The sequence below is a fragment of the Monocercomonoides exilis genome (assembly GCF_001643675.1).
Source record: "Monocercomonoides exilis strain PA203 chromosome Unknown scaffold37-1059404, whole genome shotgun sequence".
Classification (NCBI taxonomy): Eukaryota; Preaxostyla; order Oxymonadida; family Polymastigidae; genus Monocercomonoides; species Monocercomonoides exilis.
Genome location: NW_027150582.1, coordinates 610,711 through 631,547, shown reverse-complemented (window position 1 = coordinate 631,547; position 20,837 = coordinate 610,711). Strand labels below are relative to the sequence as shown.

The window sequence follows — 20,837 nt, the reverse complement described above, 5'->3', positions numbered from 1 at the left end:
TTTATTACTTAATTTAATATTATCAATAAAAAATGTATAAGAAATTTCTTTTACTCCGAATTCCATATAGTTATTTCATATAATAAATATCAAGCGCTCTCTTTCAAGGCATATTCTTTCAAATAACTGTTTCAATTATAAGAGCTCTCAAAAATAACAACAAAATTTATGTCAATTCGATGATTCCTTTATACACAGTCAACTTTATTTCCTTCTTTAAAAATAGCATCACTCTTTTTCTTCTTTTTTACATGAAGATCAACATGAAATTGAGCAATTATCTTCAAAAAGAGACTTTTCAACACAAAATGAGTTGATCAAACAAGATGAATGCAAAAAGGAGATTGAAACAGAAAAGAATGAAACAAAACATCAACAACATTCTTCTGATCATTTAGAGTCATCTGAAAAAGAACAAGAAATAGAAAAAGAGATTTCATTCTCCAAACAAAGAAAAATTTAATGAAAAAGAAAAAGAAAACGAAGAAAACGAAGAAAGAGAAGAAAGAGAAGAAAGAGAAGAAAGAGAAGAAAGAAGAGAAGAAGTAATTAAAGAAGAAGACCTATCATCTTCTCTGCATTCTTCTCATCTTCCATTGCTTGACAAACGAAAGATAGATGAAATAATCCTCCGCAAATTGAATCTGTCGATGCATTCTACCACACGCAAATCAATCACATTTTATGCCTCTTTGTTGACTTCTCCTCATTTTTCTTCACATTCTTCTTCTTCTACTACTCATTCTCTTTCTGCTTTTCCTCATTTATTTCCTTCTCCTCCTTCTTCTCAACTGCTTCTGAGCCGCTCTGTTCTTGGCAGGAGATATACACAAAAAATGAGTGAATTTAAAACTCCCAAAAGGAAATTTGCAGTGCTCGGCTTATCAAAAGCCCAAAAGGATTGCAGCAGCAACAGAATAAGAAGAAGAAGAAGAAGTGATCTGCACAGAACCTATTTGAATGAAGGCTCTTTGTTCTCTTCAATCGCTCCTCCTGCCTCTCAATCTGCCTTTCAGCATTCCTTTTCATCATTATCATTATCATCATCATCTTCTTCTTCTTCTTCTTCTTCTTCTTCTTCTTCTTCTTCTTCTTCTTCTTCTTCTTCTTTTTCTTCTTCTATTATAAAATCCAGACATAGCACAATCACCCATTTTAATAATGACCAAACAACTTTCATTTTGTCTTCCACAAACATTTCAAACATCAAACGAATTGAAAATAGCAATGAAAATTTCAATGAAATTTACAATATCAAAAGTCCAGCTGTTCTTTTGGCTTCTTCTTCTGCTTTTTATTCACTCAAAAATTGCTATTTCTAAAATTACCAGTCAAATTCATTGAGCGGAGGAGCAATCAATGTCGAATTAGATGAAAACACAAAGGTTGAGGTGAAAGAGCTATCTGCAGTTAAATGTGGATACGAAATCGGAAGTTCTTCTTCTTCTTCTTCTCTTTCTTCTTATTCTTCTTCTTCTTCTTCCTCCTCCTCCTCCTCTTTTTCTTCTTCTTCATCTTCTTATTCATCCTTAAATCTCCCTTCCTTTCTGGTGCTCTTCTTTGTTCAGACAACTTCCATCAGAGACGGAGCAGCTGCCTCATTTCGGCGGCATTTCGGCCAACTTGGCTATCCTCCTCAGTCATTTGTGGTGATTGACTCAACTGAGACAGCTTCTATTTCAATTTCTTCTTTATTTTCTTCTTCTTCTCATCCTCTTCCTCTTCATTCATCAACAACATCATCTTCTTCTTCTTCTTCTTCCTCTTCGTCTTCTTCGTCATTTTTTTCTTCTCAACAAAACACATCACAGTCATCATCTTCCTCTTCCTCTTCTTCCTCTTCTTCCTCCTCCCTCTCTCCCTCTTCTTCTTCTCCCTCCTCCTCTTCTTCCCTCACCCTCTCCCTCTCCCAGCTCGCCACCATCCGAGACAGCACCCGCCTCTTCCTCCACTGTCTGGCTCATTCTCTCTCGCGCGTCTCAATGGCTGCACGGAAGCAGGTTTACTCCACACTCATTCCGAGTCGCATCTTCGATGCAGTAACGGCGGTACAGCTGAACAGAATCGCAAATGATATTTCGCCAAGAAAACACATTCTGATATTTTGTTCATCGTGCAAGTGCTCAGACGAGACAGCGAGGCTGTTTGGGGAGAAGGTATGGGAGGAATGAAAGAAAAAAAAAGAGAAAGAAAAGAGAGAAAGAGAGAGAGGAGGGGAAGGTGGGTTTGAAGAAAAGGGGTGAAGGTGAAGAGAAAATGTAGTATTTTTTTGTTTTTTAATGTGCTCTTGCTATTCGAATGAGTTAAAAGAGAATTAGATAAAATTTTGATGTTTTTGTGAATCAAATGCTTTTCAATTGTATCGACTTTATTTTTTCATGTACTTACATTCTATCCATCTCTCTCTCTCTCTCTTTCTTTCTTTCTTTCTTTCTTTCTATTTTTCTTTCTTTCTTTCTTTCTGCTCTCCTCCACTGCTCTTCTGGTGACATTTCCATCGTAACCATCTCAAATGCTTTCGGGTCTTTTCTGATGTAATCATTCACAATCTCTCTCAGATCTTAGTTTTCTTTCTTTGCTTTTCCCCATCTAATGGTCACAATAATTGTGTCGCTCTGATGAATCGTAATAAATCCAATCAGATTAGTATCATTTGTGTTGTTGCACAAATCTCTTCCATATATTGCATCACTGCGATTGTAATTGTCTTCTCGAAAATCAAACTGAAATTGTTTTTTATTGATCAGTTATGCGATGTTGAAGCATTCAAAATAAATACCATTTCCCACTCTTGCTGTACTTGAACTGAATTTCATTCCCGTAAATATGAAATTCATATCCCCTCTTTCCTTTGTCGCCAGATACACTCCTCCTCCTTTTCCTGAACGAGTGATGCAGCTGCATTGACTGACTTTGGACTTTATCATCTTCGTTGATCCTCATGTGCCCAATGTGAAGGATATTTCCCTTCCTTATTTTCTTATTTCTATCTTATCTTCAATGTTCCATTTTGATAAAGAGATAAAGATATGATTTATTTAGTTTCAAGTTATCATATTTGTATAATAATAATTAAAAAAGATTAGCAAACGTCCATCTGTATTCAAAATGAATTTGTAATTCTATCCAATAATGCCGGATTCATACAGTTTCACATTGAATTCATAAAGGCTTCATAATCCAACAACAACACTTAAACAAAAACATAAGATTATCTTTTTCAATAACCAGTGCATCCAATTAACAAATAATTATATATTTAATTTATCATTCATTCACAAAAGTAAACTCCATCCATCGAACAAAAAAGACTAAATTTTCTTTTTAAATTATTCAAAATATAATTGTGGGATTGATCAAAGAATTTTTATTTTTTAATTTGTTTTTATAAATGTTTTATTTGGGTGTTTTTTTTTGATATCATAAAAAATTACGAAGTTTGATCATAAAAAATTTCCATTAAGGGTGGGGTTGATTAGAAAAATGAAAGTGATGAACTCACGAATATATTGCTAAAATTATTATTATATTTATTTATTTATTGATTTTAATTTGTTTCCAATTGTTTTTATCACAAATTTTGAAAAAAGTATTAATTTTTATTCAAAAAATTACAAAACTGAGCAAACAGAACGAAACAAATGTTCACTGGTATTTTAAACATGAAAACAATAATAGCAATATGAAATCAATAATTTTTTGATATGAAAATTAGTTTTATGATGTTAATGCAAAGAAATTATTTTATTAATTTTGAAAATCTTAAAACATTTGTAAAAAATATACAATTTTCAAAAATTAACATCGAAAAAGATAATAGTTAAACAAGATATTTATCAGATATACAAATGTTTGCTGTTTGTTTTTCTATAAAAGTAAATAATACTTTGAAGAAGTTATTAAAAAAATTGATCAAACAATTTAAAAAAAAATTGCAATGAAATAATAAATAAATAAAAGGAAATTGGGGAATTTTCACTTTTTTTAACTTAAAAAACTTCTGTCACATAACAATTCTCATCTCTTCTGCCTTTTTTATTAAACCTTCTTTGTGAACTAAGTCCCTCTTTTATCGCTTCTCTTTCAGCTAATCTGCTTTTGTCAAGCTGCTCCTTTTCAATGCTGACCTTCCCAAACACACCTTGTATATGCAATGGCTGAGGTGGTAGAAGTGTATGTACCTCTTTACAACTGCATCCGCATTTACTGCAATCTCCTTTCATTCATTGTTTAAATCAACCTGCTCTTCCTTCTTTCTCTTTTTTTAACGTTTTTTTGATGTGAAATATTCCCTATTTTTTTTGATCGACTATCATTATAATCTCAGATTCTTTCTTCTGTGCTCTTCCTGCTTTATCTTTCATGCTCTCCCATATCAACCTCTACGCCCCTGGTGCTGCCTCTCTCATCTTTGTGTTCGATGTTGACTCCAACAGCTCTGTCGTGTATCTCATTTCCACAAATCTCACCACTGCTTCTTGCAACGTTGTTCTTCTCAATCCTCTGAGTAATTTCCATTTTCTTCTTCTTCTTCTTTTGTGTATCTTTTTCCTTTTGCTTTTCCCCCGTTGAACCTCTTTCTCTTTCTCTTTCGATTTATCTCTCGTTAATCTCCACTCTCTCAATTCTCTTCTGAAGCGATGAACAGCATTCAAGACAGAGTAGTTGAGGAAGAAGATGAAGAAATGGAAGAAAACGAAGGTGAAGAAGGAGAAAAAGAAGATAATGATGAAATAAATAAAGAAAACGAAAGGTTTTCGTTTCATTTGCTTTTCCTTGTATTTATTCCGTTGCTTCATTTGTGAATAGCTTTTGACCTACTTTTCTTCATTCTGAAACAGTCCATTTATATCATGAAACATAAGTTCTCAAACGAATAAACAGAAGAAAAGTTTATTTTAATTTCAATAAATAAAAATCAAGCTTTGTCCTGAGATTGATATTATCATCTCCCCTGTGCTTGTGGCTCGATCGCGAACGGCTGAAAGAGTATTTTTGAAGAATAAACCAAATTCGACTGTTTTTGCATTTTTATTTTGTTAACATTTTTGGATATTTTCATTCTTTGAAAAAGCACAAGCAGATGATATTGCTGATAAAGACAGACGAAGAGTTAGATTTGATGTTATTGTTATCGTCCTTTTTTCAAATGGAAGCAATGGAAAACAATAATTAGAAATATTCATATTCATCGTTCAGATCAAAGATTCCGTTTGATCAATTCTCATTTCTATGCTTCTTGCTCCGTTGCTTCCTCCTCTTGCACATTTATTATTATCCGCCTTCTTTCCCCTTCCAACCTTCTCATTCCCTTTCCCTTTCTTTTCCCCTTTCTTTTTCTCTTCCTCTTCCTTTGCAGCTTTTTTCATTTCCACTATCTATTTCTCTCTTCTCCATCTCTCTGCAATACTCCTCCTCACACGCCAGATGCATCAGTGCTTCATTTATATTTCTATTTAATCACTCTTAAAGATCACAAATAGCTCTGTCGATACAGCCACTGCTGTCTACATAAACAACAGCCATTCGAACTGCAGAATCAGCTGAACCAAATAAACTGTCACTCTCTCGTCTCCTCCACTTCCATCAGGTGCATCATCACAGCCAAACACCCCGTTCCTCTCAAAAGCAGCCATTAAAGATTCGAAGTCAAAAGCAGAAGTTCAAATTGATTGAAATTGAGCTTTTGTAAAACTTATTTGTAAAATACAAAGACGTTGCTTCCAAAAGTTGTAATGATGGCCGAGTGGATAAAACTCTCTTCCATATTTGGTATCAATATCAGATTTCAAAGTTTCAAGCAAAAAAAGACAGCTTTTTGTCTTATAATGTCACATTTGAACGCTCCTTTCCTTTAGACAATTCGTTATCTTTTAATCTTTTATTTTCCAAATTGTCCTATTCTCTGAGTTCGAATGTCTCCCGATCTCACTTCCTCCTCAACCTTTTATTTGGTACGTCACAAAAACCTCATTACAGTATCCCCACATGTTTTTATACGGCCCAGCTTCCATCGAGCACTGGCGTTCAGAGTAGGAGCAATTTTTAACACTGAGAATATCATTTCCATCCAGCCACAAGGCACAAATCCCTTCGAGAAAGGAAAAGCGACTTCAGAGTTGAGCGCAAGTTAAGTTGTCGGAGAAGAAATTGAAATGAGAAGGAAGTTCGAGAAAAAGAAAGAAGTGAGATTGTCAATAAGCAGAAGAGGATGGAATGGAGGGAGAAATGAAGCTAAAAGAGATTAAAGGTGAAGAAGAAGAAGATGGAGAAGATTTCTAAAGATGAGTTGCATTCAATGCTGTTGCATCATCATCAGAACAAATATCCTTTTCGTTTTCAGGTAACAAGTCAGAATTTTTTGCAGTTGAAGAAGGCCAGTCATTTACGATTGGATAGAATGTCTGTGCTCTGATAGCAATCAAGGTCGAGTCTTGGTGTTCATCTGAGCAGCAAATCTATAAAAATTATTGCTTTTAATCTCATCAGAATACATCGCAGATGAAGAAATAGATTGAACATTCAAATATATCTGGTTTTGACTTCGTGTGATGTTAATTTGAACTTGTGCACCGCCGCATTCATGATGGCAGAATCTTAACACTATGTTTTGCAGAGTAACATTCGCAAAGAAGTTGTCCATTGTAATCGAGACACACGAAGTCACAGAATAAGCAGACGCGAATGTTCCTTGTAATTCTATTTGAAAGCAATCTCTGATGAAAATGAGATGAAAGTGAGCTTCGATCATTTGGACGGTAGATTTTTTTCTTGTGCTTGATGAGATGCAGCCAAAGGATAGAGGAGGAAAAATGTTAGAATTGCAGTGGAAGTCTGGTGGATAGGAAAGAGAGATATATTCGAAGGAGGAGAAGAAACAGTGTAAATTTGAAGTGGAGAATGAGGAAAAGAATGATGGAAAAACAGGGTATTATTTAAAAAATGACTTTTGAAATTCACTTCCACCTTCTTCATTTATTGTTTTAATAGTTTGAATGACTGAACATGATAAAAACACAACTGCTTTTCCATCGAACAACAAATGGAAGGGATAGCAAAGCTTCGAAGCCTGATTCATACGAAGAGAAATAAGAAGAAAAGCACATGAGTCAACAATGAAGGAGTTTTCGCTTTGTACCTCGTGTGTTGAGAGACATCAACTGCAGATTCTTTCTATTGACACACATAACAAATGACCGAACTATGAAGATGAAGGAGACTGTGGTGGAAATTGTTGAAGGAGTTGAAGAAGGATAGGAAGAAGAAGTTGAAGGAGCAGAAGATAGAGTTGTTTTGTTTTATAATATTTTCATGAATGAATTAAAATATTATTTATTCGTTGTATCGTAAAAGTTGCAATTTTAAAAGTGACAAAAACAACGAAGTTATAATATGAAGAAGAAGAAGAAGAAGAAGAAGAAGAAGAAGAAGAAGAAGAAGAAGAGGAAGAAGAAGAAGAGCTTGATGAAGATGACGACACATCTTCTCTTCAGCAGTCCAACCTGCTCAACACACAAGCGCGCTTTGCTTTTAACTTCACATTCTTTTTTGTTATCCATTCATATCCACTCTCCCTGCCAGCCAGCCTTATGTTTCCTCTGTCCTCTCTTCAGTTGCTCCCACATAACTTTCTTCTTCTTCTTCTTCTTCTCATTCTCCTTTCATAGATCCTTCATTTTTTTATGATTTTGTTCTGTATGATACGAATATCTTCCCTTTCACACTGCGTTTTTCTTCCTCATTCCTCAATTTTCTTTCACAAGCTCGTTTTTTTAAGAAGAATAAGTTTTTTGTTCCAGTAGCTGGTCACTGCTGCTCACTTTTTGCAATGTTCCTGTTATCTCCCACACCCTTCTCTCAACCAATCTCCATTTCGCATTTCCTTCTCACCAACCGCTCCTTTCCCTCTTTCTCATTCCCCGTTTTTTAATCACTTTGCCGGTGAAATATGCTTCTGATACTCCTCTCACTGCTTCTCAAACCGTTTCTATCTCGCTGCCCCAGATGCTTCTGCACCATCTCTTCTTTTCCCTCCAATATGGCCGTGTCTAAAAATCCACTGAATGAATATCTCAAAGTCTAGCAATCCCAACATGCACCAAACAAGGAAAAAAATAAATGAATGAATACTCATATAAAAATACAAACAAATAAAAAGAAATAAAAAACAAAATAAGAAATAAAATAAACGTTCATATAAATTAATAAATGAGATATATTTTTTACTTTTCAAAAACCCATTTCACTCATTCACATACCTTGCATTGTTGCCAACAAGCTTAGTGAAATAAAATTTGTATTTCAATATGTTCCTTCTTTGTTCTCCTTTCTTTCTCTGATTTATCCTTTTTCAAAATGCTCAGCCCGATTCAGCCTTCCATCTGTCCTATCAAACGCTCTTGCTCCTCGACAAGCAAACACCTCGTATTTGTAATCTCATTATCGCACATAGATAGAAATCGCACTTGCAGCCACGACTCACCAGATAAACTTTCAGACCCATCTTCCTTTTCTGTTTCTGTCTCTGATAACGATTTGCTCAACAACCTTATCAAGGATGTTTCTCACAACAAATCCACTTCAAAATATCTTCTTCTCTCAAATGAACTCTATCCTCGTTCATATTTCCTTTCTCTTCCTCTTTCTCCTCCTTGTGCTTCTGCTGCGACTGTTTCTGCTCCATTGGCTTCTTGTTCCAAAAGCTTAAAATTAAAATCATCAAATGAAATCACTTTTCTTATTCTTCACGTTAATGGAAATATACAAATTAACATCCTGCATCTTTTCAAAAATATTTTCAACTGCAAACCCTGCTGCCTTCCAGAAGCGCTCAAAAAGCCATCTTTTCACATTCCTTGTTTGTCTGTATGCATTTAGTTTAATTGAAAAAAAACCATCGATAAAAAAATAATAGTGATAAGAAATAATCAAACAAAAAAATACACCTTAAATAAGGCAATGTCCTATTCGATGTTCCAATTCAATTTTCTCATTCTTTTCCTTCCGCTAAATATTCATCGATAGATCTTTTTTTTGAAAGAATACTTTTGCCATCAGAACTTATGAGCATTGATTGATAAATTCTGCAAGTGAAAAGGCTTTTGTTTTTTAGCCCAAGCCTTCCGTTAAATCGAAGCACCTGCCAGAATTGAAAGCCTGTTCTGTGACTGCATTTCTCTGTTCCATGCGTATGTAATCGGATCTTCCAAAAAAATACTTCCTTAACATCCATCCGTCTATCAGTCCTTTCTTTCTGTCCAACCCTTCCTTCTCCTCTCTCTTTTGGCTTTTTCGTCCAATTCACTTAAAGAATCTGGATGCAACAATTTTTACTCATTTCTGCAGACATGCATGTTCATCGTTAGACACTTTATAAAGCTTCGGACAAAGTTTGGAGCTGCTGCAGCTTCCAAAAGTATCTCCGGCTTGTCAACAAGGCATATCGAGAACCCGTTGATAAGGTAGCTCACGATGTTCACCATATGCATCCTCTTTGGGAGAGATGCACATCCAGAAACTACTCAGCATCGATGACTTCCTTTTTGTTTAGGTTCAGTCAGCTTCCTGAATAGATAAAGAACGACTATTAACACAGCGCTGTTCTGCACTTTCTCCTCGTTAGTCTAGCTGCTCAAACTCATCTTATCTTTCTTCGTTTCCTATTCGTTCTCCAAGATTGAGTTTATTCCTTTGCTATTCTACCGCTTAGCCTCCACATATGAATTAGACCTATCAGCTAACTTCTCCAGTGCGCTTTCAGGATTCTTCTCGCTTTCTCAATAAAAGATGTCTGAAGTGCATCTGTGTATATGTTGACAGCTCAACAAACACATAGTTTATGTAATTCAGAGCTCTTGTTTAAACAATATCTTGCATTTTGACTCTTCATTCTTTTTGACTTTTTTCTTCTTGTGTAATTTCGCAAGCTAATTGTATAACTTGACGTGGAAAAACGGAGATGTGTTCTTTTCATTCATTTAAAGATGACTTTTCTGATCTCTTCATCTCCCGCAAAATGGCTCTGAATGATTTCTTCTTTAAAGTTGCTGAGAGAATATTACAAAGCAAACTTTCATTGTAAACCGCCACAGGTGACAATAGAGATCAAATATAAAGCAGACGATGCAGAAAAGCTTCATGGTATCTTTTCTCCAGTCATTCCTAAAAATGAAAGCATTAATTGCAGCTGAATCGAATCTCGCATCAGTTTGTCAATCCACAGATAATTAATAATGATCGCCTCAAAGAAACTGTCGGTCAGTTATAAGTAAATAACTGTTTGGATAAAATTATCATGTATTCTTAGGTTGGCTTCGGTGGTCTGATTAAATACACAGCGGAGTTGGAAAAAACTCATTCAAAATGACTATCAGTGCAATCTGATAAAATTTAAGAGATAGATGATGCTTCTTTATGAATGTTTTTGATTCAATAATGAAGAAGAGAGGAAGAAGGAAATATTTGTAACATAATGTGTGTGCAGCGAAGGAAAATAATAGAAGATCGCGAAACGACAGGAAAAATATGTGAAGAAGAAAATATGAATCACTGAAGAACTATGTAATATCTCAAAACGAAGTTTCTTTTAGAAAAATTTGATATATTTCAGTTCACTGAAATCCCATTTAAAATTTCATTTTTTCTGTTGATCAGGAATTTGCAGAAATGCTTATTTGATACATCAAGATAATATTTATATATTGTCGAAGTGTTTCATAAGGTTAATAACGATTTCTGCAAATTCCCAAGTAATGAAAAATTTTTTATGATCATTGAGATCTTTTGTGAAACAGTTAATTATTTGTTGATCTTTTTTGGATAAAATAATTTCTCTTTAATAAATATTAATTGGTTTTAACGTTTATTTAAAGAATATGAAAAAAACGAAAATTGATTTCAAGGAAAAAAATCGCAATATTTTCGAATCTGAGTCAAAATCGAAATGGAAGAAATATCAATGAAATGAAAAAAAATTCGTTAAAAAAAAATCAATCGTTTTCATTCAAAATGACATATAAAAACAAAAAGGACTTCATGATATTAATTATTAAAAAAATCGATAACAGTCAGAAAATTTCTAATCAGATTCAATAACTTTCAAAAAAACATAGTTCTATCACATAATCTTAAAACATTCACCAAATAACAACTAAATGTCAACAATTTTGAACAATAAAAGATATAAGAAAAATCTATACTATTTCAGCAAATTCGTGGTATCAAAGACAATTCCAAACAAAAAAGAATACTTGTATAAAAAGTTCAAAAACTAACTTGTTTATTTTCCCTCTGTTTTCCATCCACTCTCCCCTATCTGATATTTCTCTAACTTTGACTCAAAAAGATCAAATTCAACAAAGAAAAAAGACAGACACAATGATAAAACAACATTTCACACTCTCAACTACTCTCCCTTCCAAAAACCTCACACAAAGATCAATGAATTCCTTCACAACTCTCTCTATTAATGAATCTCGATATATTCAGATTTAATAGGGACAATAACCAATTCAATAATAGGGACATCATAGGGACAAAAACCACAAGAAAATAATCGGATTCTAACTGTTGTGTACCTGGGAGGCTGTTCGTCGTATCCAGGTCCGGATAAAGCAGCCCGAAGGCTGCAATATCTAATGCGAACAGTCATGTCCAGCACCCTTCCGATAGAGTGCCAGCTAAGCATACACAACAACTAGTTTCTTAAAAAGGGACACCATTAATACAATTTTGAGATTCAAAAATAGAAGAAGAGTCAAGAAGAAGCTCAAATCTCCTTGAAAGAAGATCTTGAGAAGATTGAGAAAGAAGAGAAGAGTTAGATGATGTGATATCAGAGTGAAATGACTTTCTTGATCTTTGGACTTTTACTTTCATTGTCGAAGATTCGAGGGCAACCAGAGGGCGTTGAGGAAGATATCCAACAGCTGAAGCACAGACAAATGAGCCTTTGCGCTCAAAATACAAGTAATCTTTCATGTGGGGAACTGACAATGATGGCCATGAGATTTGTTGTGATGGTACATATTCTTCAAAGTACCTCTCATGCACAGAGTCATTGACAGATGTCGAAGATGGTGAAGAGTTTGATGATGATGTTGAAAAAATGTTTGATTGTGAAGTTGAAGAAGCAGATGTTGAAGTTTTCATGTTGTTTTCGAAGAAGTTGATCAAATCATGAAGTGTGGTGATGTGTTCAGTCGAAAGATTGTTGTCGATTGCATTAACTAACGAACCAAATTCACTATCGCAGATATTTTTTCCATGGTGCTCAGCGAAGAAGTTGAGTTGTGTATGTTTCTTTTTGAGAAGTTTGGATTTTTTGGAGAGAATGAAGTGAAGAAGGAAGCGATTTCGGTTGTGTGGGCCCGAATCGCAGAAGAACTTAAAAGTGTGAGTGTCTGTGAAGAAGTGTCTTTTGATCACAGATTCCAGACACTCAATAACAAATCTGTGATCATTTGAGAGGCAGTCGGAGAAGAAGTTGAAAGTTCGTTTTATTTGTTGATTATTAATTTTTTGAAGTGAAATGACAGTGAATTGAGAAACCTGTTGATAATTGAAAAATTCTTGTTGAAGTTGGTTCTTTCTAATAATGAGTTTCAATTTTTCTTTAAAGTCGAAGACGAAGACTGCTTCTTCCTCTTTCAGATTGTTGACAGAAGATTGATAATGTTTTCGTTGCATTTCTGCAACAAGACGATGTTGTCGAAGAAGTTTTAAAGCGTGAAACTCGGCAGAAGAAAGTCCATTTTTGTTTTGTGAAGATTTGAGTTTATTCTCCAGATAGTCCAACTTCTCGCACATTCCGCAGAGATCCGTTCGTCTTTTCGCTTTGGAGAAGTTTGTTGCCAGCTTGTAGAAATGGGAAAGAGATACTTTGATATTCGTTTCTTCTGAAAACTCTTTCCATAATTTAGTCTTGGGCTTGAAGATTAATCTCTTTTCATTGGGAGAAAAGATGTCCGTTTTCTTTCTTCTTTCCTTTAATGCTTCCAATCCGTAGCTTGATGTCATTGATGAAGAGAGTGGAGGAATGGAAGTTGTTCGATGAGGTGGAGTGATGAATGCAGATGACGTCGTAGTAGTAGTTGTTGTTGAAGCTAATGTTGTTGCTGACAATGATGATGATGATGATGATGATGATGATGATGATGATGATGATGATGATGATGATGATGATGATGATGATGATGATGATGATGATGATGATATGTCATTTGAAGTGTTTTTATTTGATTGTTCTAAAGAAGAAGAGAAGGAGCCACCAAATTGAATGAATGATAAAGTTGGTTTTGTTTTTTCTTTGATATAGAATGAGAGTGACGGAGTGAAACCTTGAGCATAAAGATCCTTCCATGCATTTGTCCAATTTTCGATGTTCAGTTCTGTCACATCAACGTCGTTACAGATATTCCATATGCAGTTGTTTCCGCTCTTTCTTTTGATCACAGCGATGTAATGTCCATTCTGTAGATCAAAACGCTTGAAAAGAATTTGCCCAATGAGATGATATATGATGATTTCCTTATTGTTCTTTTGCATTTGTTGAACGTTTTCTGTTGAAAACCCTTTGATTAACGATCGCTGGTGAACACGATCAGTTTCAATCAGAAGTGTTCTTGAAGGAGCAGAACTAGCAGCATCAGTGCATTCATGACAGAGGGCTAGAACCTCTGGAAATGCAGCCATTTCCTCCCATCGAGCAGCACAGCATTTCTCTTTGCATTCATCGCAATAAACATTGTTCTTTCCAGCCAAAATTTCTGTTGCAAAGAGAGAAGATAAACCTTTGTGAGGAGATGATGAATTAATTACCACATTGTTACAAATATCATTGAAACGATTTGATATTTTTTGACATTGTTGGCATTTGAAATGAGTTATCAAAACAGGATTAAAAGTATCCTTTTCAATTATCTTATCGTTTTGAAGAAGTTGGTGAAGATTGTCAAACGCCTCAGTCACATTTTGTTGCTGTCTGCTGCTATATCCACAAAAGTCTTCCCATTTATTGATCAGTGATGGGACCCACGAACGCACTGCTGTTCCATCTTTAGCCAATTGTTGACAAACACTAATAACACGCGAAGATGTGTTCTTCAGAGCTGTTTGTTTTTTGAGTAAAGATGGCTTTTGTGAAATGATTGAAGATAAGCATTGAAGAAGAGAGGCCAGATAGCATGTGTTGCCTAAGTTTGGCAATCCTTTTGCTTTTTGAAATGATGTTTTCGAAGTATTTAATGAATTTGAAGAAGATTGAGAATGAGAATGTTTTTTAATTGAAGTTTCTTTTGCATTCTTTTTTATAATATTTTCAGAAATATTTTTCAGAAAAGATGTTTCATTTCTTGAAGATTGAATGCTTTGTTGTTGAATCACTGAAATGTCTTTGTCTTTTGAAAATGATGAAAGAAGATTTTGAAATGCTTGAGGTGGAATAAGATTGGGTGAAGTGGCATATTCTACTAATTGATCACTAACCCACACATCATCGTTGAAAAAGGAAGCTGAAGATTCTTCTATAGGAGAAGAATGCAAATTTTCTTTTTGTTTCTTTTTGAAAGATGAGGAAGATGAGGAAGATGAGGAAGATGAGGAAGATGAGGAAGATGAGGAAGATGAGGAAGATGAGGAAGATGAGGAAGATGAGGAAGATGAGGAAGATGAGGAAGATGAGGAAGATGAGGAAGATGAGGAAGATGAGGAAGATGAGGAAGATGAGGAAGATGAGGAAGATGAGGAAGATGAAAGAGATGAAGTGTATGATGTGGTTGTTTTTTGTTTGAAAAGTTTATGAATTGGTATTGGAGATGGAGATGAATGACGTTTATGATGTGATTTATTTGTTTTTCTTTTTGTTGAATCCCTTTCTCTTCTTATTGGAGTGCTGATTGGGGCTTCAACAGCTTGAGAAGAAGAAGAATTTGAAGAAGGAGAATTTATTTCTGTAACGACATTTGAGTTTTTGTTTTGCTGAGATGATGTTGAAGATGAAAAAGATTGTTTTTTCTTTGAAGAGGAGTTTTCTGTGATTATTTCATCTTCCCAAGCTGCTTCGTCAATATATCTCGTATAGTCCGGTTCAGCTCGCTGCTTTTTCTTTGCTGACTGAAGCGAAGTTGAAGCTTCAGTTGAATGGGCCAACATCCAGTTGTTTCCTTTTTCCCAGTCCTGTTCATTTAAGCCTCAAAAAACAGAGAAAATTATTCTTAAAAAAAACAAATAAATAAATACAAACCACTTTTGCAAGACGGAAGATGAGGTTTTTGAGGCTGGATGATAAAGCCTTGGTTTTTCTTCAGCGTTTGTTTGGCGTAAATAAATTTTCCTTCTGTGATATCATATCCATATTCCTGTAAATCTGATAATGATGTGTTTCGAGACAGCGCCTGTAGCATTGTTGTCTGAGTATGCAACGGTGCGTTGTTGTACACCACAGACAGATCTTCTAACAGCTTTATGTGATATTCTGTTTCAAAAAAATAAATAATTAACAAATAAAAAAGAAAAAATATCAGAGAGTTAAAATAATATTTTTTGAACACAAAACAAAAATATTAAGAACCATACCATTCAACGACTTCAGCAAATCGTTAATAACAGAAGATGATTGCCTGTAGTTGTAAAAGAGATAGACGAGCAATGAATCAACGTCATCTCCTCCAATTCGTTTTATTTCGTTCCAAATAACTTTGCATCGAGAATTTAGAGTTGATTGAGGTTTTGAATAAGACATTTTTATTGAAAAAAATTTTTAATTATGGTTTGATGATATTAGAGATTCATATGCTGTTGTTTGAATTTATTATACTTTTTTATTAATTTTTTTAAAAATTATTTTTAAGCTTTGTGTTCATTCCAAGAAATATTGACAAATAAAAAAAATCAAAGAGCTTCCAAAAATGAATTTTTATTATTTAAAATTATCCTTCTAAAATTTGCTAACAAGTCAAAACTGACAAGAATCTTATTTCGTTTTCCACATCATTTGAGAATTATAATATCAAACAATAAAATAAAAAAATTTTTTAAAAATTGTTAAGAATATCATTTATAATACAAGAAATCAGCATTACTGTCTCAATCAATTTTTTAATGTATATAACAGATTTTTTTGTGAATATTAAAAAATGACTTTTATTAAAATAGGGTTTTTTTTAATATTTATTTATCTGGAAAATGACAAGTTTTTTCAAAATATTCTTTTTTCAATAATGACAAATAATAATCATTGAAAATTTATTTCATTGATTGAAATTTTATAATGAAGATAGCTTTAATTAAAAAAAAAATTTCAAAAAATACTCATTCTAAAAATTGTTCAATTTGATCTTATTGATCACAGAAAGATTTTAATTACAAGGGAATTTGCAGAAAACGTTTTTGCGTATATCCATCTCTTCTTTATATCATTTTTACCGTAAACAATCAAAAAATAATCAATTCTGCAAATTCCCGATCAACGAAAAAATGAAAATTCGAAATGGGTTTATGACAATATTAATTAATTTGATTTTTCTGAAAAGGAACTTTGTTTTTTAGTAAACAAAATTCAAATATGATTCATATCTTCTTTAATGCTTCTTCTTCCTCATCTTTTTCAATCCAAAGTGTTCTTCATTTATGTCAAATAATTTGATGAATCTTTCATCATTTTTAACCTCCATTTCTTCTACTTTTTCTTCTTTTTCTCCTTATTCTTTGCCTGCTCCTTTATTCCTTTCTCTCAAAACACGCAATGCTGATTTATCGCCATCATCGTCTGCTTCTTCTCTTTCTGCTTTTCCTTCAACTGCTCTGCCTGTTCAGTCGGTCCAGCCACAAATGGGAGTCATATCAGCAAGATCATAAAAAAGAATCTAAGTGTTTTTCATCTCTTTACTTCGTTCATGCACACTTACAGTGCTGTGCGCGCGATTGAAATGACAAAAAGAAATTAAATATTTGTCCAGAGAAATTCAACGCTGACAGAGGTATTTACGATCCATTTTAATCTGCTTGAATTTCTCCTGCTTCTTCTTTATTGTTACAGAGTCGGGAAGAAGAGCAAGAAACCGGCGAAATGTTATGAATACAATTCAAACACAACGAAACTGCATTGTGTGTGGTGGCTGGCCTGGTTATCCTCCCTTCTGCAGCTGTTGTGGATGTGAACATCCACAACACGAAGAAGGTGGTTACATGAAAAGATCTTTCTAAGAGCCAGATGAACCATGCGTTTGCAAACGAGCTTTCACCTGCTGATGAAACATTCAATCGCTTCGATGGGCTGATCTTCAAAGAGGTTTGCATGCGCTTGCTGCGGAATCTGCTGCATTTGCCGTTCTATTTGGGTGCTGCTCCGCTGGGAAGCACGACGTTTTGAAGATCGCGTACCAGACGCTAAGTCTTACCGATGCGCATGCTGTGTTTGAGATCGGGCGAGGAGCAGAGTCGACGGCTATGCATTTTCTGGAACAGGTGCCAATCTGCGAGGTGGATGCACCTTTGCAGTCAATCGTGCTTCAGAATGAAGGAGGGATGAGCATCAACTTTAGACTCGACCTGACTGAAGTGGAGCGGCTGAATGCATAGGCGTCTTTTTTCCCTCTGTTCGAGTGCCATGTCACGAGGGGAATTGTTCCTGTGTATGGGAAGCAGATGATATACTGGAGCTTCCGTTCGCTGATGTAAATAGGTCATTTGGTTAGGATTCCGATCAAGCTGGGAAGCAGATACAGCTTAGTGAGTGTAATGAATGCGAATGTGAAAGGAGGAGCAGTTAAGAGAAGGAAGTAATGGACAGAATGTATCACTCATGTGGAGCCAGTGCTGCAAGCGCTGTTGGCAAGCGACGACTTTATCGCAAAGGAAGGAGCAGAGCTGCTTGCAGATGAGAAAAAGACAACGATTTAAGCCCCTCTTTCTCCGCTGCTCGGACAGCTGTGCTTATTGCAGCTTGAGCGAATTGGCTTTGGAAGTGTGGCTCGCGGAGACGTGGAGCGGAGTCTGGTGTGTCTGGTGTGTTCTCGCGCGAGGAGACACCCGACTCTGCAGAAGAGGGCGAATGAGAGAAGAGAGAAGAGAGGCATCCTGTATGACTGGAAAGAGAGCCATCCGCATATCAAGTTGCAGGTTTTGACGATTCTGCCGATCGAAGGAAAAATTGCAAAAGGATAGAAATGTGTGTGTGATGGACAACTTTATGTGATGCATTCTATTATTTTGGTGAATTCACTTCTGTAACTTTCTCTTTCGATGAATTCGAAGTGGAATTATTTAATTGAAAATCAGAATACTTCTCCTTCTTTTGCTGTGAATAATGTTGAAGCAAATTCAAAAGTTTTTCAGATCTTTTCGTATCAATGTTTCCCTTCAACATGTCGTTCTTCTTCTATGAATGCTTCTTCTTCATCCTCTTTATCTTATGTTGTTTCTTCTCACATAAACTCAGGCAATCCTTATGATCACTCCATCATCGCCTCACTCTCCACACAGCACTCTCAACTTGGAAAAATCAAAGGAATTCCTTCTTCTTCTTTTCCAATGCCTTCTCAATCTTCATCTTCCACCTCTTTGGCAATTGCCCCGCATCAGCCAAGCATCCGCAAGCAGCCACTGAGAGTGAGTATCATTAAGCGCATGACGAAATCTCGGGGCATTCAAATTGCCACCCGACTTGGCAGTTCCGCCCTGTTTTGGAAAAAGCGAGAAACAAAGAGAATCAGTTTATGTTGGCGCTGGCGAGGCAGCCTGTTGAACAGCTTAAAGCAGCTGCTGCGTTAACACTACAATTGCGAAAAATGGTCAGCAGCATTCTACTTAATGAAACTACGAAGCAGGCGCTTGATGTGGAATTCCAGGCAAAAGCGGAGTAGAAGGTCAGGATTTTGCAGAAGGAGGAGGAGAGAAAAGCGTTTGGGATGAACAACCTCAGTCCAACCAAGTCTGCAATAAAAGTTACGTCAAGATAGAACAAAGGCAACCTGGAGCTTCTGATGCAGTTGTGAAGAAGTTTCACAGGATGAAAAAGGACGACTCATGCGGACGAAATGAGTGGAGTAATTGGATCTCTCCCTTCCTTGTTGAATCCGTCTTCTGGCTCTTCTTCTGGCTGTGGTTCCGTTTAAATTCCATTGTATTCTCATCAAGGAATAATGCAACAGTGGTTTATGCAATCACAAGGGATTCAGTGAATTCAAGGGCTTATTTTAACAGGAGCAACGAACAAGCAAGGCAGCGCAGCTCGTCTGCCTCCTTTGGGAATGCAGCTGCAACTTCAGAACAAAGAGAACTGTGCTGAGAATCTTATAAAAATTGAGATCTTCTTTTGCTATCTTCAGCTTATGTAGTTAGAGCAATCGAAGAAAAAAATACAAAATGCAAGGTTTGTAACTTTAAATTCTCTAATGCGCCAGAAAAGAAAAGAGCGAAAGGTCACATTGCCTTCAAATTATATTTTCGGATCTCCGATGGATTATTCAAGTAATAAAAGTCTTCTGACATTGGAAAAGCACACTGTTCTTTAAATACTTCTTCACAAATGTCACTGACATCTGTTCCACAGGCGCCTCTATTATCTACGCTGACTCCTCTTTCAGCTTCCAAGTTATCTTCTCCTGTTTCTGACGTTTTGTGCGAAATGGACAACTTTTCTGTGTATAATTCATTGAGATGTTTGTTGGACGTTCGAATATCCTTTTTTGTTCATTTAAGAGAAGTGACTCAGGTACGAAGATGTGTTGGATAAATTACATTTCGTAAACTTATCGAAGAAGTTGAAGATTTAGTTTCAAATTGCGTTGGGGCAGCTGAAGAGGAGGATGACATGGACAAGTGAAACAAGATGATCGGATATCAATAAAGAAGCCGTGAAGAATGTGAGGAAGAGATGGTGAACAATGAGAAGAAGAAGGGGGAAAGGAAGTTATATTAGAGATGATGAAAGAGAGACAGAAAAAGAAGAGTTTCAGCTTGAGAAAAGATTGAAAGCTGTTCTGTGAAAGTAATTGGCGAAAGAAAAGATAATTTTGATAGACAGAAAGAGATCTTACAAGAAGTGTTCAATTGGAAGAAGAGAAATGTCACCAAAAAGAAACAGAATGCGGATATATCTTTGGAAGTCTATCTATAACACAAAAAATTCCTGAAAATGATGAAATCAAAGAAAACGAAAGAGCTTCATTAAGGAAAATGCAGATGATACTGAAAGAGATAACAGAAAAGAAAAAATGGAAAAAGAAAGAAACAAATCAACAAAAACGAGAAAGTTGTTTTATTTGTGCAAATAGAAAGAGAGAACAGAGTGTTTGGGAGGCTTGTGGAAGGAAAGAGAGGAAGGAGCTGTTCTGCTAGAAGTGAAATACAAGATGATCGAGGAACATTACAAGAACAAAGAGATGATCAAGAAGCTGACAGAGCTGGAGTGAGCAGAAGTCACGAAAGACTGAGAAGAGATTGACGAGCAGATAAAACGAACACTGACTGCGAAGAACATGGTCTAAGGAGAGCAGAAGAAGATCCAGGAGATGGTAGAGGCAAGCTGAAAGACTAGAAGAAGAAGAAAGAACATGAGAAAATAGAAAAAAGTGAGGGAAAAGAAAAGGTCAATTGATCTACATGATATTTCATCTCTGTCTGAGACTCTTCTCATTCAACTTTTCACTTTCAACTAACCTTTTATCACCACCGCCTCCTCTTCATCATCAATATAGTCAGTCACATCCACTTCATTTCAGCAATGAACTTTATTAAAAGCAGAATATCCCTCTTTATCCTCGTCATCATTGTCATCAACGCCCTCTTCAACTTCTTCTTTTTTGTTTCCTCTTATTTGGCATTGGATCAGAGCATCG

At 35.4% G+C, this 20,837-nt stretch overlaps 3 protein-coding genes across 3 annotated transcripts; 2 read left to right on the top strand and 1 right to left on the bottom strand.

Annotated features, from left to right (window-relative positions):
- Window positions 1-1,239: 1,239 nt before the first annotated feature.
- Window positions 1,240-2,171, top strand: MONOS_6635 (uncharacterized protein; the record flags this gene model as incomplete). Its single annotated transcript, XM_067876880.1, has 2 exons — window positions 1,240-1,260; window positions 1,332-2,171. The coding sequence occupies 2 exons, from the start codon at window positions 1,240-1,242 to the stop codon at window positions 2,169-2,171; spliced, it is 861 nt and encodes a 286-aa protein (XP_067723449.1).
- A 9,532-nt stretch (window positions 2,172-11,703) lies between these two features.
- MONOS_6634 (putative Ubiquitin carboxyl-terminal hydrolase) lies at window positions 11,704-15,739 on the bottom strand (the record flags this gene model as incomplete). The annotated part of the gene is made up of 4 exons (XM_067876879.1): window positions 11,704-12,300; window positions 12,550-15,188; window positions 15,242-15,472; window positions 15,574-15,739. The coding sequence occupies 4 exons, from the start codon at window positions 15,737-15,739 to the stop codon at window positions 11,704-11,706; spliced, it is 3,633 nt and encodes a 1,210-aa protein (XP_067723448.1).
- Window positions 15,740-17,209: 1,470 nt separating this feature from the next.
- Window positions 17,210-17,577, top strand: MONOS_6633 (uncharacterized protein; the record flags this gene model as incomplete). The annotated part of the gene is made up of 2 exons (XM_067876878.1): window positions 17,210-17,287; window positions 17,356-17,577. The coding sequence occupies 2 exons, from the start codon at window positions 17,210-17,212 to the stop codon at window positions 17,575-17,577; spliced, it is 300 nt and encodes a 99-aa protein (XP_067723447.1).
- Between the last annotated feature and the right edge of the window lie 3,260 nt (window positions 17,578-20,837).